At 49.0% G+C, this 18,258-nt stretch overlaps 1 protein-coding gene across 1 annotated transcript in view; it reads right to left on the reverse strand.

Moving 5' to 3' along the window:
• The window catches only part of ADGRB1 (adhesion G protein-coupled receptor B1), a 219,629-nt gene that overhangs the window by 118,961 nt on the left and 82,410 nt on the right, over positions 1-18,258 (reverse strand). The window contains exons 14-16 of the mRNA XM_019472821.1: positions 17,098-17,173; positions 13,073-13,175; positions 11,819-11,862 (exon numbers count right to left, since the gene is read on the reverse strand). Coding sequence (XP_019328366.1) covers positions 11,819-11,862; positions 13,073-13,175; positions 17,098-17,173 — 223 coding nt within the window. The remainder of the gene's footprint in view (positions 1-11,818; positions 11,863-13,072; positions 13,176-17,097; positions 17,174-18,258) is intronic.

Consider the following 18,258-nt stretch of genomic DNA (forward strand, 5'->3'; position numbering starts at 1 on the left):
AGGATGATTTTCCCAGCCAGGGCCCGGATCCTGCAGTAATATCAGACACAGGGAACTCTCTCCGCTCTCCTTGCGTTGCCACATGTGCAGCAGCCTCGGAAACATATTTTTCTTGAAGCTGCCTGGATTGTAGGTATTTGCATCGCAGTGCTCTGCCTCGCTCATCACTACCATTAACTAAACAGGCCCTTGGCACATGCTGTTAAATGTCGGCAAACTCTTCAGCACAGTTTTGACCGAGGCATGGGACGTACACTGGAAAGGGTCTACCTGAACACAACAACCTTCCCAACAGCAGTGATAGATTACTGCAGCTTTCATTTGGGCTCATATGGAAGATCAAAGACAAGGATACCCCAGCTGACAATCAAAAGACCTGCAAACAGCCCTTTGCAGTACTTGTGCCCCAGCCTCAGATTAAGGTTGAAATCGGAAAAAAAATCACATGCATATTGATAATCCCTGGGCCAAATCCTGTGGAGTGCCCTTGAAGCTGTCAGGAGCCTTGCTGAGGTTTGAAGGATACTCAGCATTCCTTAAGATTTGATATAAGAGCTAAAACCACCATTAAATAAATAATATCCACAGCTAAAAAAAGAGTAGCGTTCTCCTGGGTCCTCGCCTCCTCTGGGTTCCCGTTCTCCCAAGAGAGGACATAGCTAACTTTTATTCGGAGCCATCAGCACAGCCGTAAGAGAGGACAGGAGATCTGAGTTGTGGCTCAGCTCTGCTCCTCCTTGGTGACAGTGGATAAATCCCTCCCTCAGTTTCTCCTTCCCCACCTGCACATGCCAGCAGGTAGGTTTTTGAGGACAGCCCGTAACTCATCAATGCAATTATGACCCTTTCCATTTTTGTCCCCTTGGCTATCTGGTGGTAGATTGGATACATCACCAAAAGCTGAGGGGAACTGATGTACTTCCCACCCACTTTGCTGCCTGCACTTCCATCCACTCCAGAAAGAAAGACTGTCCTCAAACCTACAGAATTCACCCCAGGAAGATCTAGGCTCTTGCTGGGTCAGACTTAGGGCCACCCTGCCAGGCACCAGACTCTGGCACAGGGTGAATTTGTTCCCTGGCTCTCCATCAGAGACAGGCAGCAACTCCTCTGCCTGACTTACCATCTGTCGTGGTTTAACCTCAGCCGGCAACTAAGCCCCACCCAGCCGCTCGCTCACTCCCCCCCAGTGGGATGGGGGAGAGAATCGGCAGGGTAAGAGTGGCAAAACTTGTGGGTTGAGATAAAGACAGTTTAATAGGTAAAGCAAAAGCCGCACACGCAAGCAAAGCAAAACAAGGAATTCATTCGCTCCTTCCCATGGGCGGGCAGGTGTTCAGCCATCTCCAGGAAAGCAGGGCTCCATCACACGTAACGGTGACTTGGGAAGACAAACACCATAACTCCAAATGTCCCCCCCTTCCTTCTTCTTCCCCCAGCTTTATATGCTGAGCATGACGTCCCATGGTATGGAATATCCCTTTGGCCAGTTGGGGTCAGCTGTCCTGGCTGTGCCCCCTCCCAGCTTCTTGTGCACCTCCAGCCTGCTCAGTCGGTAGAGCATGGGAAGCTGAAAAGTCCTTGACTAGTGTAAGCACTACCTAGCAACAACTAAAACATTGGTGTGTTATCAACTTTGTTCTCACCCTAAATCCAAAACACAGCACTGTACCAGCTACTAGGAAGGAAATTAACTCTATCCCTGCCGAAACCAGGACACCATCCCAGTAACACTGCACATGTACATTAAACCACCTTGAGAGGCAGCTCTGGCCTAAAGCAGAGGGCTGCTCCAGGAGATTAATACGTATCTTCCAAAGGGTCATTATTGTAATTGAATCAAAGTATTTGCAAAGCCCTGGGAAGGGCCTTGACAAGTCTGAAAATCATTATATGCCATGTAACGGGGCTTTCTGACCTTGCTGCATCAGTTATTTTTCTTTCTGCAGCTCCTGACTGAGGGTTAAAGTGGATCCCAATAAATCAAATGGTCAGGGCAAAGAGGATCTGTCCTCTCCGTCAGGAGAGCTTTGCCCATTGCCTTCCAGAAGGGCTCAGTGCTGCCTGCCCTACAGGTCTGCCTGCTCCTGCTCTTCCCACTGGGGCAGCAGGTCAGCTGCAAGACACCGGTTCTCCCTGCGGTGGGAGAAGCTGCCGTGCTCCGCATCAAGCTGGCTGTCAGAGCAGGCTGGATTCTGCATGCATTTGCTAATCTGCTCTGCCACGCGGCTGAGAGGCCACCGTTAGCTCAGGCAGCCGGTGGGATGCACAGGCTGGTGTCCCGTGCCATCGCGTGCTCGGTCTCGCAGTGATTGCCCTGACCCTCCCTGGTCCCATTCTGCTTCGCGAAGACTAAAATTCATGTTGCGGTACTCACTGCTGCTCACAGGACCGAGGCGTGATGGGCAAAGCTGACACGATGTGAGCTCATCTTGCATGGATGACCAGTTCAATCATAAAGCTCACATTTAGACAATCAGTTCTCAGTGATAAATAATAACACTTATTTTTACTATTTACTTATCACTTAATGGTACTCCTCGCTCCTAGATTTCATGACATTTAGAAGAGCTGTCTGATGTTATTAGCACAGTAGACTTGGGGAAAACTGAGGCACAAAGCTTACACTGATGTGCCCAGACACACAGAAAGTTCATCATGAGATGAAGGCTGTATCCCAGGCACTGTGTCCTCTTTTCGCTGCTATGTTTTAGCAGAACATTTCATCTCCTAGTGTGGTGCACAAGCAGCCAGGTGAAAATGAAAACAAGTCCTTTTCTCCTCTTTAAAAATAGGGGCAAACTTTCCCCATCCTTATTCACAGCGTGCCAGTTCTCAGCACTTTTCCCCCACACCCACCAGTCCTACCCACCCTTGAGCAATAACATGGATTCATAAACCTGTCTCCGCACCCTGACCATTTCCCAGGGGCTCCCACCATGAAAGTGAGAGCTCTGCAAGGTACCTGGGACTGGAAGGGGCAATATTGCCCCCCCCCAGTTAGAATCCCCACTGTGGGGCAGTCCATTGCCTGGGCTATGGAATATGAGCTGGTGGCTTTTTGTGGCTGATTTGCAAAGCAGGCCAGAGACCCGCTAAGAATACCAACTCAAGAGGATTTTCTTTCGCCCAGTCAGTAAAGATAAAGAACAAACTCTTACATAGTTGCCAAGAGATTTTAAGAAACACTGAGCCCCCCAAATTTTAGCAATCTAAAATCATTGTGATTATGGTGGGTACTGCTGTGTTTCTGGCTTGCATGCTGGTGTAGTTCATGGATGCATTCAAAAATGAGGCATTTTAAGAAGTTCATCTGAACTTGCCTCAGTCTTGCAAGGAAGTTGAGCAAAGAAACCGGATGGGGAAACTTTTTCTTGTGGTCTTAACAGAGAAACATGGGACGTAACCTGCTTGAGCATCTACCTAGTGCTGTGCTTTGGACAACCCTGGCCCTGAGATACTTGTGGTCATAACACACCTTCCTCACATCACGCACAGGCTGCTCCGCAGCGTTCAGCTTCCAGAAAAGCCAAACAATGCTCCAGAGGATACAGACCTGATATCCTCAGGATGGTGGTAGGATCTGCAGGTTTAGAGACAGAACCATTTGGGAAGTCCTGCTCTGAATCCAGACAGGCTTTCTTGTGCTCATAAAGGGAGAATAAAATCAATCCAGCGAAGAAGTACATGGAGGTACAGTGACTCTGCTCTGAATTTTACACACAGAGGGTGCTGAGCATCCCGGTAGTGCAGATGTTTGTCTCTCCTCCATGCACCTGAGCCTGCCTTGAAGTTGCTTCAAAGCTGCACCCTTTTGGCTATTGAGTCATTGGAGTTAAAGAACACCAAGGGGAGGCTTCAAGTTTCCCCAGCCTCCTTTTTTTCCCCCGCACTTAAAGGCCTGGAGCTGTGAATGAGAGCTCTCCGCCAGCACGTACAGATGCTTGCACTGTGTTATTACATTCCCAGAAGGTACAAGGTACCACACAGACAAGCACCACGTGAAATGCAGCAGAAATGCAGCAGGGAGTGGGCCTGGAGTCCCTTCATGCAACCTGGGAAGTCAAGTTGGACTTCTACCACGTGCCACCGAAAGCCCTCAGCAGCCTGGCACTTCTATGGCAGATGGCCGCAGAAGGGCACGCGACTGCGAAACTTATCATCTCCCGCCTGCAAAGGGAACACGTGAGCATCGTGGCTCCCTCCCATCTGCAAAGGGAACACGTGAGCATCGTGGCTTCAGAGCAAACAGCTGTAAATAAAGAGAGCAGGCAGGGATGCAGGCAAAACATGCAACCCCAGTCTGGCATGCACAGCACGCTGCGCAGAGGTTTGTGTGTGCACATCCCCCTGCATGCACACACACAAACACCCTATAGCTCCTGCATGCATTTAAACATATATCGTGCACGTGTAGCTGGAGACTCATTGCACAAATGAAGGATGGCTTGGGTTAACAGCCTTATCTGAGTACTTGTGTACATTTGTACACATGCACACGTACTTTTGTGTTGTCCACACACACACATACAAATACTGCCTGGTACTTGCAGATACCTGCACGCCTCGTGTGCGCTTACGTTCACACTGACACACCAACAACACCCTGCAGCCCTTGTTGTGCACAGAAACACACTCGCATGTGTCCGTACTCACACTCAGGCAACAGCACTCACTTGTTCCCACACGTTCACCCTTTTATATCCTTGCACATGTTTTGCACATGTGCCTTTATACGAGTACGTAGGACGCGCAGTCATGTGGACATACAAGCCATCCTGAACCCCATGGTGCTCTGGCTCACAACGCACACTCAGCACCGAGCTGAGGTTGGGAATCACACCACTGAACCCAAAGATCCTTCCCAGTTGGAACATCCTCCAGGTCTCAGTGTCTGGTTTCTGCCACTTCTGTAAAGGGAATTAATTTATTCCATCCATATTCCTGACCCTTTACTAGGGAAGCAAGGGAAAAGCTGGAGCATTTGATTCAGAGCCTCTGAATCCTCTCTCCTCTCCCCCTTTCCCTTCTGTCGAAAGCCATTAAACCACGCTCTGTTGGCAGGCAGAAGAGGCCCTGTATCGTACTGCTCAGCTTCTCCTGCATCCTGTGCTGTGAAAGGCGCTGGAGAATAAGCCAGCTCCTGCTTTGCCAGTCCCACAGACAATGCTGACTGCTGGGCAGTAGCTCAGCAAAGGCCAAAGAAGTGTGACTTCTCTCCCGAATGGGGATAGGCACAGCCCTGCGGTCCGCTGGTACCTTGTGCTAGCTGCTTTGTGCTAACCGGGAACTGGACCACCTCCTTCCTGCAGCACCTAGGAGTCCAGGTGACAAGTTGTTTCCAGGAAAAGGTGGCCTGGGGGTAAGGCAGATTCCTGGGAAAATAGTTCCCTGAAGCAGTTCTGCTTGGTGCCTCCTGCAGCCCCAGAGCCCAGGTTGAGCAGGGAAGCTAAATCCTCAGGCTCTAGAGGTGTGACTGGGTTTCACTGCATTAACCTAGTCTCATCCAGGGCTAAAAAGGGGCTCCTGGGGACATAATTCAATCTGCCCGGTTGCACACCGCAAGTGCAGTCAGACAGGCTGAATTAGGGGGTACTTTTAACTGGATTTAACACAGGGGAGCTAATGGGAATGTTCAGATTAACCTGCTTGCATGCCCCTGTGTAGACAGGCTTTGCAAGCACAACACTGCCTCCTTTCACAACGTCCCCTCAAGACCTCCACAGGAGCACTCAGGAAAGGCAGCATTTGCAGGTGGAGTTAAGAACAGAGACGCTAGTTAAGGGCGATGGACCTGGAACAGGGGTAGTGGCAAACCCCAGCACAAACACCCTGCATGGGATCACATGAAGGGCATGTCACTGGCAATGTTGCTCCCCCACAGCCAGCTGGAGTGTTGCAGTAGAAAATATATAATATATAATATGTCATGCGTAGGTCCAAAGAGGAGAGAAGGGCACTGATTTCTCACAGGGCTTTGGGGCTGCCACAGATTCCCTCCCTATCTGTATCCGGGTGGATTCATCCATCTTTGTCAGCATAGGCAAGCTGTGTTACCCCTTGATCTACAGCTCTGGCAGGGCCATTAACGCACTAGGTGATGGACAGAAGAAAAGGGAAGCTGTTTCCCGACTTCAGAAAACTTTTCTTCAAAAGACAAGCACTGGGAGATGGATCAACTGATGTGATGAGCAAACAGTGTCCATGGGATGCTATAGATACAACCTCCTCCATGACGTTTTTCTGGTGGCAGGGAGTAGCAGAAGAAATGGACCTATTGTACCTGCCCTCCAAAGGAAACCAGTGAGTAACCACCAAGACTGAGATCGCATTAAAGTCCCAGAAAACACAGAAAACTTCCTGCCTTTCTTTTTATCCAGTGCATCAGAAGCTTTCAAAAAGTAGGGTGAAGCCCATGGAGCCTACGCCGTGTCCTGCTCCTCACTCTGCCTTGCACCATGCATCAGTGCACGCCTTTCCTGTAATCATGTAGGACGTGCAGTCAGGAATTCAGGCAGCTTGGGACTCTGTAGATTAGATAGTGGACAGCCCACCCTGAAAATAGGAATTTCAGGCAATGCAATCTTCAGCTGCACTGCAAGACTCATGGGATGGCTGGACCATAAACACCCCAAAGAGCCCAGTTACCTTACGGAAAAATTATGGTGCCTGCCAGGAAATATCTCCTTCTAGGATGTTTTTGGGGCTCCTCTGAGGTGTTCCAGACAAAACAAACAAACAAAAACACCCCCACAAACTTTCTATGACACTGCAGAGCTCTCCCTGTGAATTGCAATTCTGTGTGATCACCTTCAGTCCTGCCAGCCCTTGGTCCACACAGCTCTATAACCATCCCCTTGAAGGACCAATACACACCCTACACCTCAAGTGGTTCCTGTCTGAAAAAAGCCCATGAGCAGGACTGCCCTCAGCATCTGTGAGCTATATTTTAGGATCCTGTAAGTTTCCAAGTGGGGACAGATTTATAGTCTACTTTGTTTGGCAGCATCATAAAACACCGCTCTGTGCAGTTGCAAACCCTCGGGGCAGATTTCTGCCTGACCTCGGCTGGGCATCAGATCCAGCCCAGGGCCAGGAGGATGTGATTTAACCTTGCCCCTCTAGCTGCTGCACTGTTCGTCGTCTTCTCCATGCCTAACCTTGCTGGGCACAGGGCACCTTCCTAAACAGTGAGGTCTGCATTTCCTAAGTTAGATAGGCTAAAGGCTTTAATTACTGGAACAGATGATCTTTCCCGAGGGAAGGTAAGAGCGTCCTTGAATCAAAACCACAGACTCCTGAGACACTTTCTCTTCCAAGAGCAAAAAGCCTTTTATGCAAATATTTGGGAAGGTTTGGAATGCCTTTCAAGATCAGTTATTATAATGCCTAGCTATTATTATGCTTGTCTTGGAGACAGAGAAGCAGAGAAATGTTGGTGGCTGGAGCCAGACAGCTCCTCTAAGAGCAAGCATTCCCTGTGGGACGAGAGGTCCCCTGGCAATGCAGACCTGCCGGATCCCAGCCTCTGCAGGTACGGGACTGGATTTCACACTGGCATGGCACACTGCTCTCTCTTGCACCATGAGCTAAAATACAAGACCCAGCTGGCTGGCTTGGTCCCGGCTGTCACCAAGGCAGGGCACGCTGGAGGGAAGAATTAGCGTTCACCTGTGGCTGTGGGTCTATCTACGGCAGCAGACAGTCAGTTTAATCTCATGGTCTCTCTGCAGACACTTGACGGCTTGCGACTGTCCCCATCATTTGACCTCATCCCACGCTCAAAGAAGGCCAAACCCCAGCTTTGGAGGTCTGAGTACACAGACTCGCCAGTCCCCTGGGGTAGCGGGCCTGCTCTGTAACACTAACTAGCCCTGCATCTTCTGCTGCAGCCATGAAGCTACGCTGCCACCACTAACAACAAACTTTGGCAGCTGTCTCCCCGTTCCCCTTGCCACATGGCATCCCTGTTGTGCACCAGAGCAAAGCAGCCAAGAAATACAAATCTGGTGATGCATAAGAACAGGAAAGCACATAAGATGACTTCATCCATCAAATTCCTCTGTCCTGTCCCAGCAGGAGAAAGAGGGAGCAGGAGACCAGATCCTGCCTGGGCTTTAACTTCAGCAAGGCTAAGCAGCTAATAATTACTCCAGATGAATACCCTTGGAGAAGAGCCAGAGAATCCCAAATCATTCTCTGATTTCAACTTTCAATTTACCCAGCTAGTGCTAAGCTCATTAATCAAACTTGCAGGACCCAACACAACAGAAATTAGTCCCTGATCTTCTCCCCTCTTATTTCATGGCATGAGGAGTTGGGGGCAAGAGGAAGAGAAAAGAGATGGAGAGGTGCCACCCACGAATCTAACAGTCACTCAAAGGGGCTAGGATTAATAAATCAAAAATCCATTATTAATATTACAAGCTTAAATATCTATATAAATGCAAATGACTGAACACTCAGGGGTTCTTCCTCTTTTTTTTTTTTTTTTTTTTATGCTCTGTTCAACAACTCTCTCTTGGAGGAAGCACATGGCCACGTGATAATTGTCTGTTCTAATTGCAATTTTACAGTTCAACCCTTCACGGCCCATGGATTTTAAGTGGCCTTTAAAGGGTTGTGGCATGTTTTGGATGGGATTGAAAGCTCAGGTGGCTGCAGTAACAGGTAGGAGCTCTCCTGTGAGGATTGCTTCCAGTTTCCTGCCTCTGTACCTGTTCAGTCACATCAGCTGCAAGGGGTTAAATCCAGAGGCTGGTTCACTGGAATCAGCTGGAGTTTGGGTCCCCAAGATCCGCAGCCTCAGATGGATGACTGTGAACATAGGGAAGGTCCCCCTGGCCAGCCAGCCTTGGAGCAGGATCATGGAGAGCCTGCAAAAGAGCAAGCTTAAGAGATAGCAGTGTCTTCTGAGCAAGCAACACCATGGCAGGCTGGCTTGGGCTGTACAGGGAATATGGCAGGGTGAATAACAGACAGAGAAATGAAGCTGTAAAGCCATTAAATTGGTCAGAGCCGGGAAATGGGATTTCCTGAGATTCACTCACTTGCACAACTGTCTTACGAGACTGATCAGTGGGAAAACCTCCAATTTAAAGAGGGGGGTGGCAGGAAGGAGAAGGTGGGAGCAAAGAGAGGAACCCACATAGATGTGGCTGAACCACAGGGTGTCCTGGATCAGAGTTACCAGTCATGATCTCTACCACGTACCAGGCAACAAACAGGTCCAGGGTGTAACCTAAAAATCCTTACTCCAAACAGGAAACAGTTATCCAAAACTGTGATGCAAACCCCTCAACAACTCCAGAGTGCCGTTCAAGTTTGAGGTGAGCATTCAGGCCTGGAGAATAGGGTTTGCACAGTTTGCCTTTCATTAGACTTTCCCAGGAGGTGGCAGCGGTAGAAAATCAGCTTTAAAATGTAGCCCAAACAGCTTTGCAGCTCCCGTTGCCAGAGCTGACCGGATCGGATCTAGCTTTGGAACATCCCCTAGCAAAATCTGCTGAGATCAGCATTTTGGACTTTTCAACTGCTTGAGATTGCATATGTTGGTTGAAAACACTTGCAGACGGGCACACCCCCCCCCGAACACGCACCGAAAGCGGAGTCTTAGCGGCAACGCTTGCGCAACCAATCTGCTGGGGTTTTGGAAACCATCCTTGACAACTGAATGACAGCATCGGTGCCAAGAAATTGTCTGCTCAACTCTTAGTTACAAGCCCATCTTTTGATGCCATGAAGTTGCAAGGATTAAAGACTGAAAGCATTCCTAACACCCCATGCTCTCAGAGAGATGACAGGCAGCTGAACAAGCTGCCAAGCCTTGGGAGCAAGTATATGGAGCAGCCAGACCTCCCAGGACAAGGCAGAGGTGACGACACTGAACTGGGCACTGTTTTGTCTCCAGATCAGCAATGGCATTCAAGCTTCTCAAGCCACGTTCAGTAGTGGGCAACCCTTCATCTTTCTTGTGCATGGCACCTTTCAGTGCCAGCTCCGACAGATATGTACCCAGCCCGAACGCCACCACTCTCCCTCAGATCCAACCATGTGCAAACTGGATTTTGCTCTTTTCTTGCTCAGACTACAGTTAATCCAAACCAGCTCTGAGCATAGCAGGGAAACACCTCCATCCTTCTGGACATAATCCTCTCTCGGGAACCTAGAAAGCCAAGAACGACGAGATGGTGTGCAGACCAGAAGGGGCATTGGTTCCAGCTTCTGCCTTCACTTGCCAAAAAACGGATTTGTATACAAGCGCTTTAATCCCATTCCAGCATGGAGAGACAACAGATTTAGCAGAGCAGGCCAGCTCCTATCCAAGCCTCCTCCCGAGTCTGCCCACCTATAGACAACCCTCTGCTTTGGGCTGACTACAGACTCAGTAATATGATAAAAACCCATTTCAGTAATTTCATGAAGGTTCACCTGCATCCTGATGTGTGAGGTCAGCATAGCACACAAGGGCCGACCTTGCTCCTGCATCCCAACCGTCTTCTAATGCTGGAGCAATTTTCACTGCAACCCAGAGGGACCAGTTCTGCCCTGGGCCACAACGTGGGTGTGATTTCACAAGCAGGGAGTCCCTCTGGGTTCTTCAGCTTTGCTTTGGATCCGCTCATACATGCCAAATTAATCACAGACCAACAAGAACGGTAAGCTGACTGCAAATATGTTGCCCGCCTACGTGTGTATACGCTACTTAATGGAGCATAAAAGGAGAAGAATAGAATCATTTTTCAGACGCTGCAGATAATGATAATAAATAATAATAATAAATGCAGAGGTATGTGCCAAATGCATGAGATCTCAAGGAGAGAAACTGACTGTAAGCAGAAAAGAAGTCAGGTTGGTCTTCAAACTGAGATACAAAAGCCAATGAAGTAAAACCACCACTAAATCAAAAACTTTGTATCCTTGTCAAGCTCACTCAGGATTTAGGACCACACTTTCGGAGTGTACATTTATTTATTTATTTATTAACGTTACACACTCTCTGACAGCTACTTCCCATATGGTCCTGACTCTTTGTGGTAACTTTGAATTTCTTTTTTCCCTGCTGACCACAATCACATCACTCGACAGCACCTCCTGAACAGCACCAATCACTGCAGGAATCCTGACAGAAATCATCTTACTGTATCACAACAGCCCAACACCTACTTCACCACTGCAGCCTGTATTTGCAACAGGGGACTCTGATTTTGCATTACTCTCCTTATGGTGAACAATTTGGGGTGAGCACTGAAGAGCGCCAAGCACTGCTATGTCGAGCTCATTTTAAGGCAATCTGTGAATGACTCCACAGTCCTGGGTCTCAGTTCACGTATTCCTCATGTGGGAAAATCCAAAATCGGACGAGTCAAAATAAGAGGCCGTTTCTGCAAAACGTTCGGTGGGGTCCAAAGCATCAAAGGAAAATGCAAACACTCCTCCCTGTGAGCAGAGGTACACATGAACATCCCTGCTCGGACACTGAGAGACGTTTCCCTGGTACAGATACATGATGCTCCTGGCACACACGGCCCTTCACAGGCTATACTGACAACATCTAATTGCAAATCTTTAAGTATTAGACCCAGTTCAACTGGCACTAAAAGACAACACAATAAGAAGGGATGCATCTGTGCGAAGGAAGGAGCACTCCCCACCAGGGCGAAGGACTTTTGTCAGCCGTGAAGGTGGACGTAAGAAAAAACTAAGTAGAGAGAGCAAGTGGGTGCGACAAACTTACACATCACTGCTAAATTTGGGACGATTTCACCCCAAAAAGCAAATGGACCCATGAGAGTAAAGAGAAATCCACAGAACTCACCCATCATTCTCATCCCACAAGATGCAGGTCTGGTTGGTGGTTCCCTGCCAGGAGAGAAGAAAGGGAAAAATGAAGCAAATCAGTTCTGTGCTGTTTATGGGGTATTTGGAGCAACTAGAATGAAATACACAGGTCCTGTAGAACAGCTTCCACTACTCTAAGCATGGTGAGTCTGTGATACTCAAGATGGGCAGTTGCAGATCTGAGTCCCTGGAATAGCTTCTTTCACCCTTGGCTTGAAAGGCAAGAATGAAATGGGCCTCAGGTTGTTCTGCATCAACACCACTGCAGAAGGATTTGACTCTGCATCTTTCCTGACTCAACCTACTGATGTTCTTCCTTTTTCGTCCTCTCACGCAGAATCCTTTTGCTGCTCCCTTCTGGAAAGTGGATCAAATACAGCATATGTTTTTGTGGGACATGGTACAGAAGAGCCACAGCCCTACAGGAGGTGGCCAGGTGTGTTTAAAGCCCCCTGGAAGAGGTTTACCACTGACTCTAGCTGCAGCTGTCTTAGACCACTTTGGAAAATCCTTCCCGGAACATCCAAAGCAAAGACATGACGGATCTAATATTCATGTTGCAGAGCCTCGGGAGGACATCTGAAACCCACAACAAGAACAGGCCTCGGGGTGTGTAAATGCCCATCACATATATCTGCTTAGGGTTGAGCAGGGGAACCCGGAGGGGCTCTTTGACTGCCTTGTAAAGCACTGATAGCAACAGTAATATTCAAGTCTCCAGTAGTATCTGAGGACCACAAAGAACATTGCGAGCATTAATGGAAATAACCTTTCCCCTCCCTCTTTCCCTCCTCAAGGAAGATCATTGTTATATCCCTTTTTTTAATGAGTGCATAGTTCTCCTCCCGTGATCATGTCCACGATGAAATGGTGTGAACTGGGACAAGTATGCCTGTGTTCCCTGTGCAAGTAGCGCTGTCACCCTCCTCCTGCATTGGCAATGCCTGAGCGACAGCACAGAGCAGGCAAGGTTTGCAAGGCTGACCCATAGAGCGCATCCTTGGCAGTGAGCAACAGCAGGACACCAGCACCAGCCCAATCTCAGGGTGGCAGTCGGGTGCCTCGACAGCCTGCGTTAAGGGAGACTGAAGGGTCCTGCATTGGCAAAGAGAGCTCAGGAGCCCAGCAAAAGCACCTCCTTCTTTGCACCAACACATTCCCGCTATGCAGAAGCAAACACAGCTGTTTTGCACATCCACTGGGATGGTGCAGGTTCCCAGGAAAGACTTACGTTGTACAGGTGGGAGAATTCAATTTCCAAGGGGGTGAGGAGAGACCGGGGTAATGGCTTCACAGTCACAGAGATGACTTTGGAGTTCAAAACAGTGCTGTTCCTGGGAAGAAGAGGGGAAAGAGATGCTTTAAAGGGAGAAGAGCAGTGAGTCCCACTGCACTTACCACTGGTGGTACAAGGTTTAGCATACATAGTGCGGAAGGAGTTGGCCCCATTATTTTAAAATACCATCAAAGACACTTGCTGCTGATGGACCCCATCCTCTGCCCTTTGAGCTCCCCTCACAGCCACTCTACATTTATTTCTCCAGGAATCAGAACATTTTATGAACCACATAAACCTCTAAAGCCGTTGGACTTAAAGGCTGTATCTATCCCGGTAATGAAACGGTCCTGGACCTATTTTCTGTCCCTAACGTGAGGAAACATAGCTCATTTAATGTCCTTTCAAAAAAAACCCCTGTTTTTCCTCTCAAAGGCTGGCTTAATCTTTACTGCAGCAAGTGTTGGGCAGGGGCATGGTGGACTTTAACAGCACGTCCATGGGGCAGCATGTGATCTTGTTCAGTTCACTACTAGAGGCACTGGTGTGTATCTCCATCCTCTGAGGATCCAAAGCAAATGGAAAGAGGCCAAACCCTTCATATGGATGTCTAAATGTCTGTGCCCAGACAAATACTCTAATAAATCTGGCAGCCCTAGGAGGTTTGACTGTTGGGAGAGGTAATAAGGGAGGAGATATCTCCCATATCTGTGCTCCTGCTCCCTGGAAAGCCAAACCCTTTGTAGGCACTTCCCTGGACACGGGACATCTAAATACACAAGGGTTCCTGGTGTTTCTGCAGCAGGAAAAGACTTGGGTGTTTAAATAAGCAAAAGGTCCCCACAAACAGCAGCTGAAAACACTGCCTCTCTAAGTTTACCATGAAGGAATTGATAGCAGAGTGGTAGCCCAGCATCAGGCTGCTCCCAGCCCTGCCGGCACCCATGGGCAAGGGAAATCTTTCCCTATCCAAATCTCCACCAAATCTACAGGCACTGGCAAAATCTTTCACGTTCCTTTCTGGGTCTTATCTTCCTTTTACAAAAGAATTACATGGAAAAGATTTGCCCTTGCTTAACAGCAAGTGGGTTAAAAAACCCACCCAAAACCAAAAAATCTTGGAATCATCCACGTAAGTGGATGCTCAGAAAGCCACTATTCCACCAGCAGCAGAGGGAAAAACAACATTGTTTTAGCAGGGTAAAGAAAAAACAATACACATTTTCCTTAAAAAAAAAAAAAGAAAAAAGAAAAAAGAAAAGAAAGAAGCAATAAAGCGCAACTATCAGTCTACAAAGGAAGAGTAAAGGGGGACGTCAATGGAAGTAAATATCAGCTCTAAGCTTTGAAATGTAGGCAGCTGTAGATAAGCTAAAAATGGGAGCTGCTGAAAGGTAAATACCAGTGCATGTCTTCATTAGTAGCTGGGTCTGTAAGGGTCAGTTCTTGGTTCAGTGCTGTTGAATATTTGCATGAGCAACCTAGATGACACAGATACATCCTTTTGAAGGCTGCAGACCACGTGCGGATTGATGTGGTAAACAAAAGCAGAAGCAGCATTTGATTTTTCAGCGTGGCAAGTCGCTAGCACACAGAAGTTACTTGTGTGCAGACTGAAGGTTGCTTAATGGCCAAGTAGTCACAGCCCAACCAGAAGTTATCCCAGTGCATCCAAGAGTCAGGAAAGGCATCTGAGCTTGGAGAGTGCAAGGTCTGCGTGCAGAGCTACAGGCTCTGCTCCGGGGAGCCGTGACCCAAAATGTACCCAGGGAGATTGACTTCAGTGCAAACAGCTGTGACAGAAAGGACAGAAGTGATCCTGTGCAGGAACAAGGAGACGAAGCAGTCATCTTCTCTCTGCACCTCTCCTTGTCAGGATGCTACTTATGCCGTTGGGTTCAGTTCCACTTCAAGATGGGGAAACAGTGGAGAGAGTTCAAAGGAGAGACGCAAAATTGATCCGGGTGCTGGAAAACCAGACAAAAGCTTTCTGTTGAAAGGCATGTCTGACAGTTCGTTGCATGTGGGGGATTTTTCAGTCGCCCACCTGAAGGCCCAGTGCCTGGAAGTGAAAGTCAGACAAATTCAGCCTTAAAATAAGAGACAGTCTCCTAGCAGAGAAGGTAATTAAACGTCTCAGCAGCTTGCCGGGGGAGGTGAGGGACTCAGCATCACAGGCAATCTTTCAGGAAGAAGATGAGTCGTCTTTCGTAAAAGCATGTTGCAACCCAGCTTCTGGGAAGAAAACAAAACACGTCAAGATCTGCTTGGACAGGAGGTCAGATGAGCTCAGAGGGCTCCTGCGTGGCTGTAAAGAGTGTGCGAAAGGCTGTAAACATGCTGTTCGGTACACGGGGCTGTCAGGTGCCAGGTTGTTGACTCCAACTGCTGCACGCATCCTCTGCAGGAGTGCTCAGCTGGGACCAAGCGCCGCTCACCTCCCTGGCTTGAAAAATCAGGCATCATGTGGATCCCATCTCAATTGTCACAGCTGCCAAGAACCACAGGGCTCTCTGGATCCAAGGGGACAGAACAACGTGTGGCTCAGATAAGGAATTGCTGCTTGGGGGAGGTAAATTGGGACAATTAGGACCAGCTCAGCTGGTGCTGTTTGCCGAGTTAAATCTACATTTTTTTCATTTAGGAAAAAATCACTCTGCATTGAATCATTGTGGTCAAACCCAGGGTCTGGGTCCTTATTGCTCGTGTGTACCCAGGAATAGCTGCTCTCCTTTGTGGTCAGAAATATTTTCACCCCATAGGCGGGTGCTATACAGCTACATGGCTATTTAAAGTCATTCCCCTTTCTCTCGCTGTGTTCATTTGCACAGTGGTGAAGTAAGAGGTACTCGCTATTTTTTTTTTTTTCCTTTGAATCTCCACAGGTGATTCAGGACTCTGGATTTTTTTAAAGAGGGACTGTCCTTTAATTAAGGAATGTCTTAAATCAGATCTCCCGCGGGAAAGCTGTTCAGAGGCTGTGGCTGCTGCAGCTGCTGGTTATCAGAGCTCATTCACTGGTTGGCCAGAGAAAGCTGAAATACTGCTGGATCATTTGAGCCAATGATGTTTATTGCCCTTCTGATCTAATTCCCAGCGCTGTAATGGAAGATATTACAGAATACAGTTGGCTGGCTTGCTAATTCCTCTCTGCACTCACTTGGAGCTCTTTTGCCATTGCTAGTGCTAAATCTGTAGGTATTTAAATGATTATCAGTGAGGAGAGATGCCCTGGTGTTTATGGTAAATGGGCTCACGCTAATCAGTGCAGAACAGATTTAGAAGGTGCCTTAGGATGCTTAATTTACTGCCTCAGTACCAGCCTCGGAAAAAAAGAGTGAGATAGCAAAAGAGAAAGGGAGAGGAGAGAAGAAAAGGAAAGGGAGTGCTGAACACAAAAGCTTCGGTGCCCGAGGCGGTTTGCAGCGGCTGGGAACATGGTAGATATGTGCAGCCAGGCATGTTGCTATGCTCCTCTGCTCTCTCTGAGCCTCTCTTCTGCCATGATGCACTCAGAGGGCTCAGCGTGGCTGGCAGCTCCCCAGTAGCTTGGGAGGATCGGGGCAGCTGAGCATCCCCCATCTGTCAAGACCCCCAAATCGCTTGCGATGAGGAGGGCAGCGTGAGAATCCATTCCTGGAGGGCAAAAGGTGGCAGGCAGCTGGCAGGCAGGGATGTGGCAGCGGCAACAGCACTGTGCCTCCCTCATATTTGGGGTGCACGGCGTTGCACATGGACGGAGAAAACCTTCCTGCCCCTCCAGCAAGCGATGTCTGCGATGCATGAACCTGGCCCCACCTGAACATGCAGCATCAGTCAATGGGGGTCAAAATATTTGCACTGCCGAGTCAAAGTCTGTCTCGTCGCACCCAGTGACCTTTGCTATTTCCTTGGAAGACCAGGGCTCTGCAGCCAGAGGGATCAATAGGAAAGCCTGGTGATCTCCCAGCTGCTCGCGCTCCCAAGGCAGCCCCTCTTACCTCTGGAGGGAGAGGATGTTGCCCATGTTCCGGTACAGCACAGTCCCCACCACGAAGACGGAGGAGTCGTCCGTTTCTGCAGGACACCAAAGGAAAGGGAAGAAGAAAACAGCACTGAGACAATCAGGATGTCAGCTGTCCCCATGGGACACCCAGGTGCAGGATTAGACCTCACATGGAGGGGGTCTCTGTTGGGGCATGGCCAATACCAGCATCACTACGGTGGGATGCAGTGCCTGCTGTCACCACGCCAGGTCTCCATCAGTCCCAAGGAAGGGCTCAGTGCCTTTGGGGTGACCCGGTGCCCCAGGTGTCTGCCCTCACGCAAAACTCACTCATCCCGAATGACCGGCCTGGTGCTCCCCCATTCAGAAATCCCACTCATCCCTCCGACAGCACCACAGCAGGCAAATCTGCAGGGTGGAAAGGTCTCTTGCAGCCAGCCAGAGGCATTCGAACACGTCCACAGCTATCAAGCCATCAGAGAGAAGAGCTGCGCTCGGGCCAACAAGGGCAGCCAAGAAGGGGAGATGTCCCACTGCACCTGGTCTGACCCCACAACTCGTGTGCTGCTTTGGGAGGCTGCGGGGGCCACGGTCTCAGATGAGCCTCTGAATCATCTGTGTGACCTCTGGGGATGTCACTCGACCTCCTCCTCCTCTGCCTCGCGCTGGCCAGCTGCAAAATGTAAAAACTGCCCTGGAAAAAACACAGGCAACAGAGGCAGCCCTGCGGCTGAATTTTCAGGGGGCGAAAAAGCAAGTGGCTGGGTGAAAAGCAGAGTTGAGGAAGCAACTGTGGAAGCACCCTGCTGTGGGGCTTCTCTGATGTCTTGTACTGAGACTGAACTTACAGTGCACCTGCTCCATCAGTTCAGGGCAGACACAACTGCATGTCTGTCTTCCTCTTCATCAAACTGGGCTCAAGTGAGATAGCTGGTGAAAACATAACTAGGAGAGGCTGACAGACAGGCTTGCAAGAGCAGTTGCATAAGCCTCGCTTCTTTAGGAAAGCCGGCATGGTCTTTTGGCCTTTCCCATGAATCCCTATGCAAACAAGGATCCTGCTGCCTTCAAAGAGAGGTTTCCCTCTTTGTGCTCAGAGGATGCAGTAGGGCATTTACAGAAGCAATGTGTGCTCCTATGAGACTGTGAGCAAGCA

Source organism: Aptenodytes forsteri, unplaced genomic scaffold, assembly GCF_000699145.1.
Source record: "Aptenodytes forsteri isolate BGI_AS27 unplaced genomic scaffold, ASM69914v1 Scaffold260, whole genome shotgun sequence".
NCBI lineage: Eukaryota > Metazoa > Chordata > Aves > Sphenisciformes > Spheniscidae > Aptenodytes > Aptenodytes forsteri.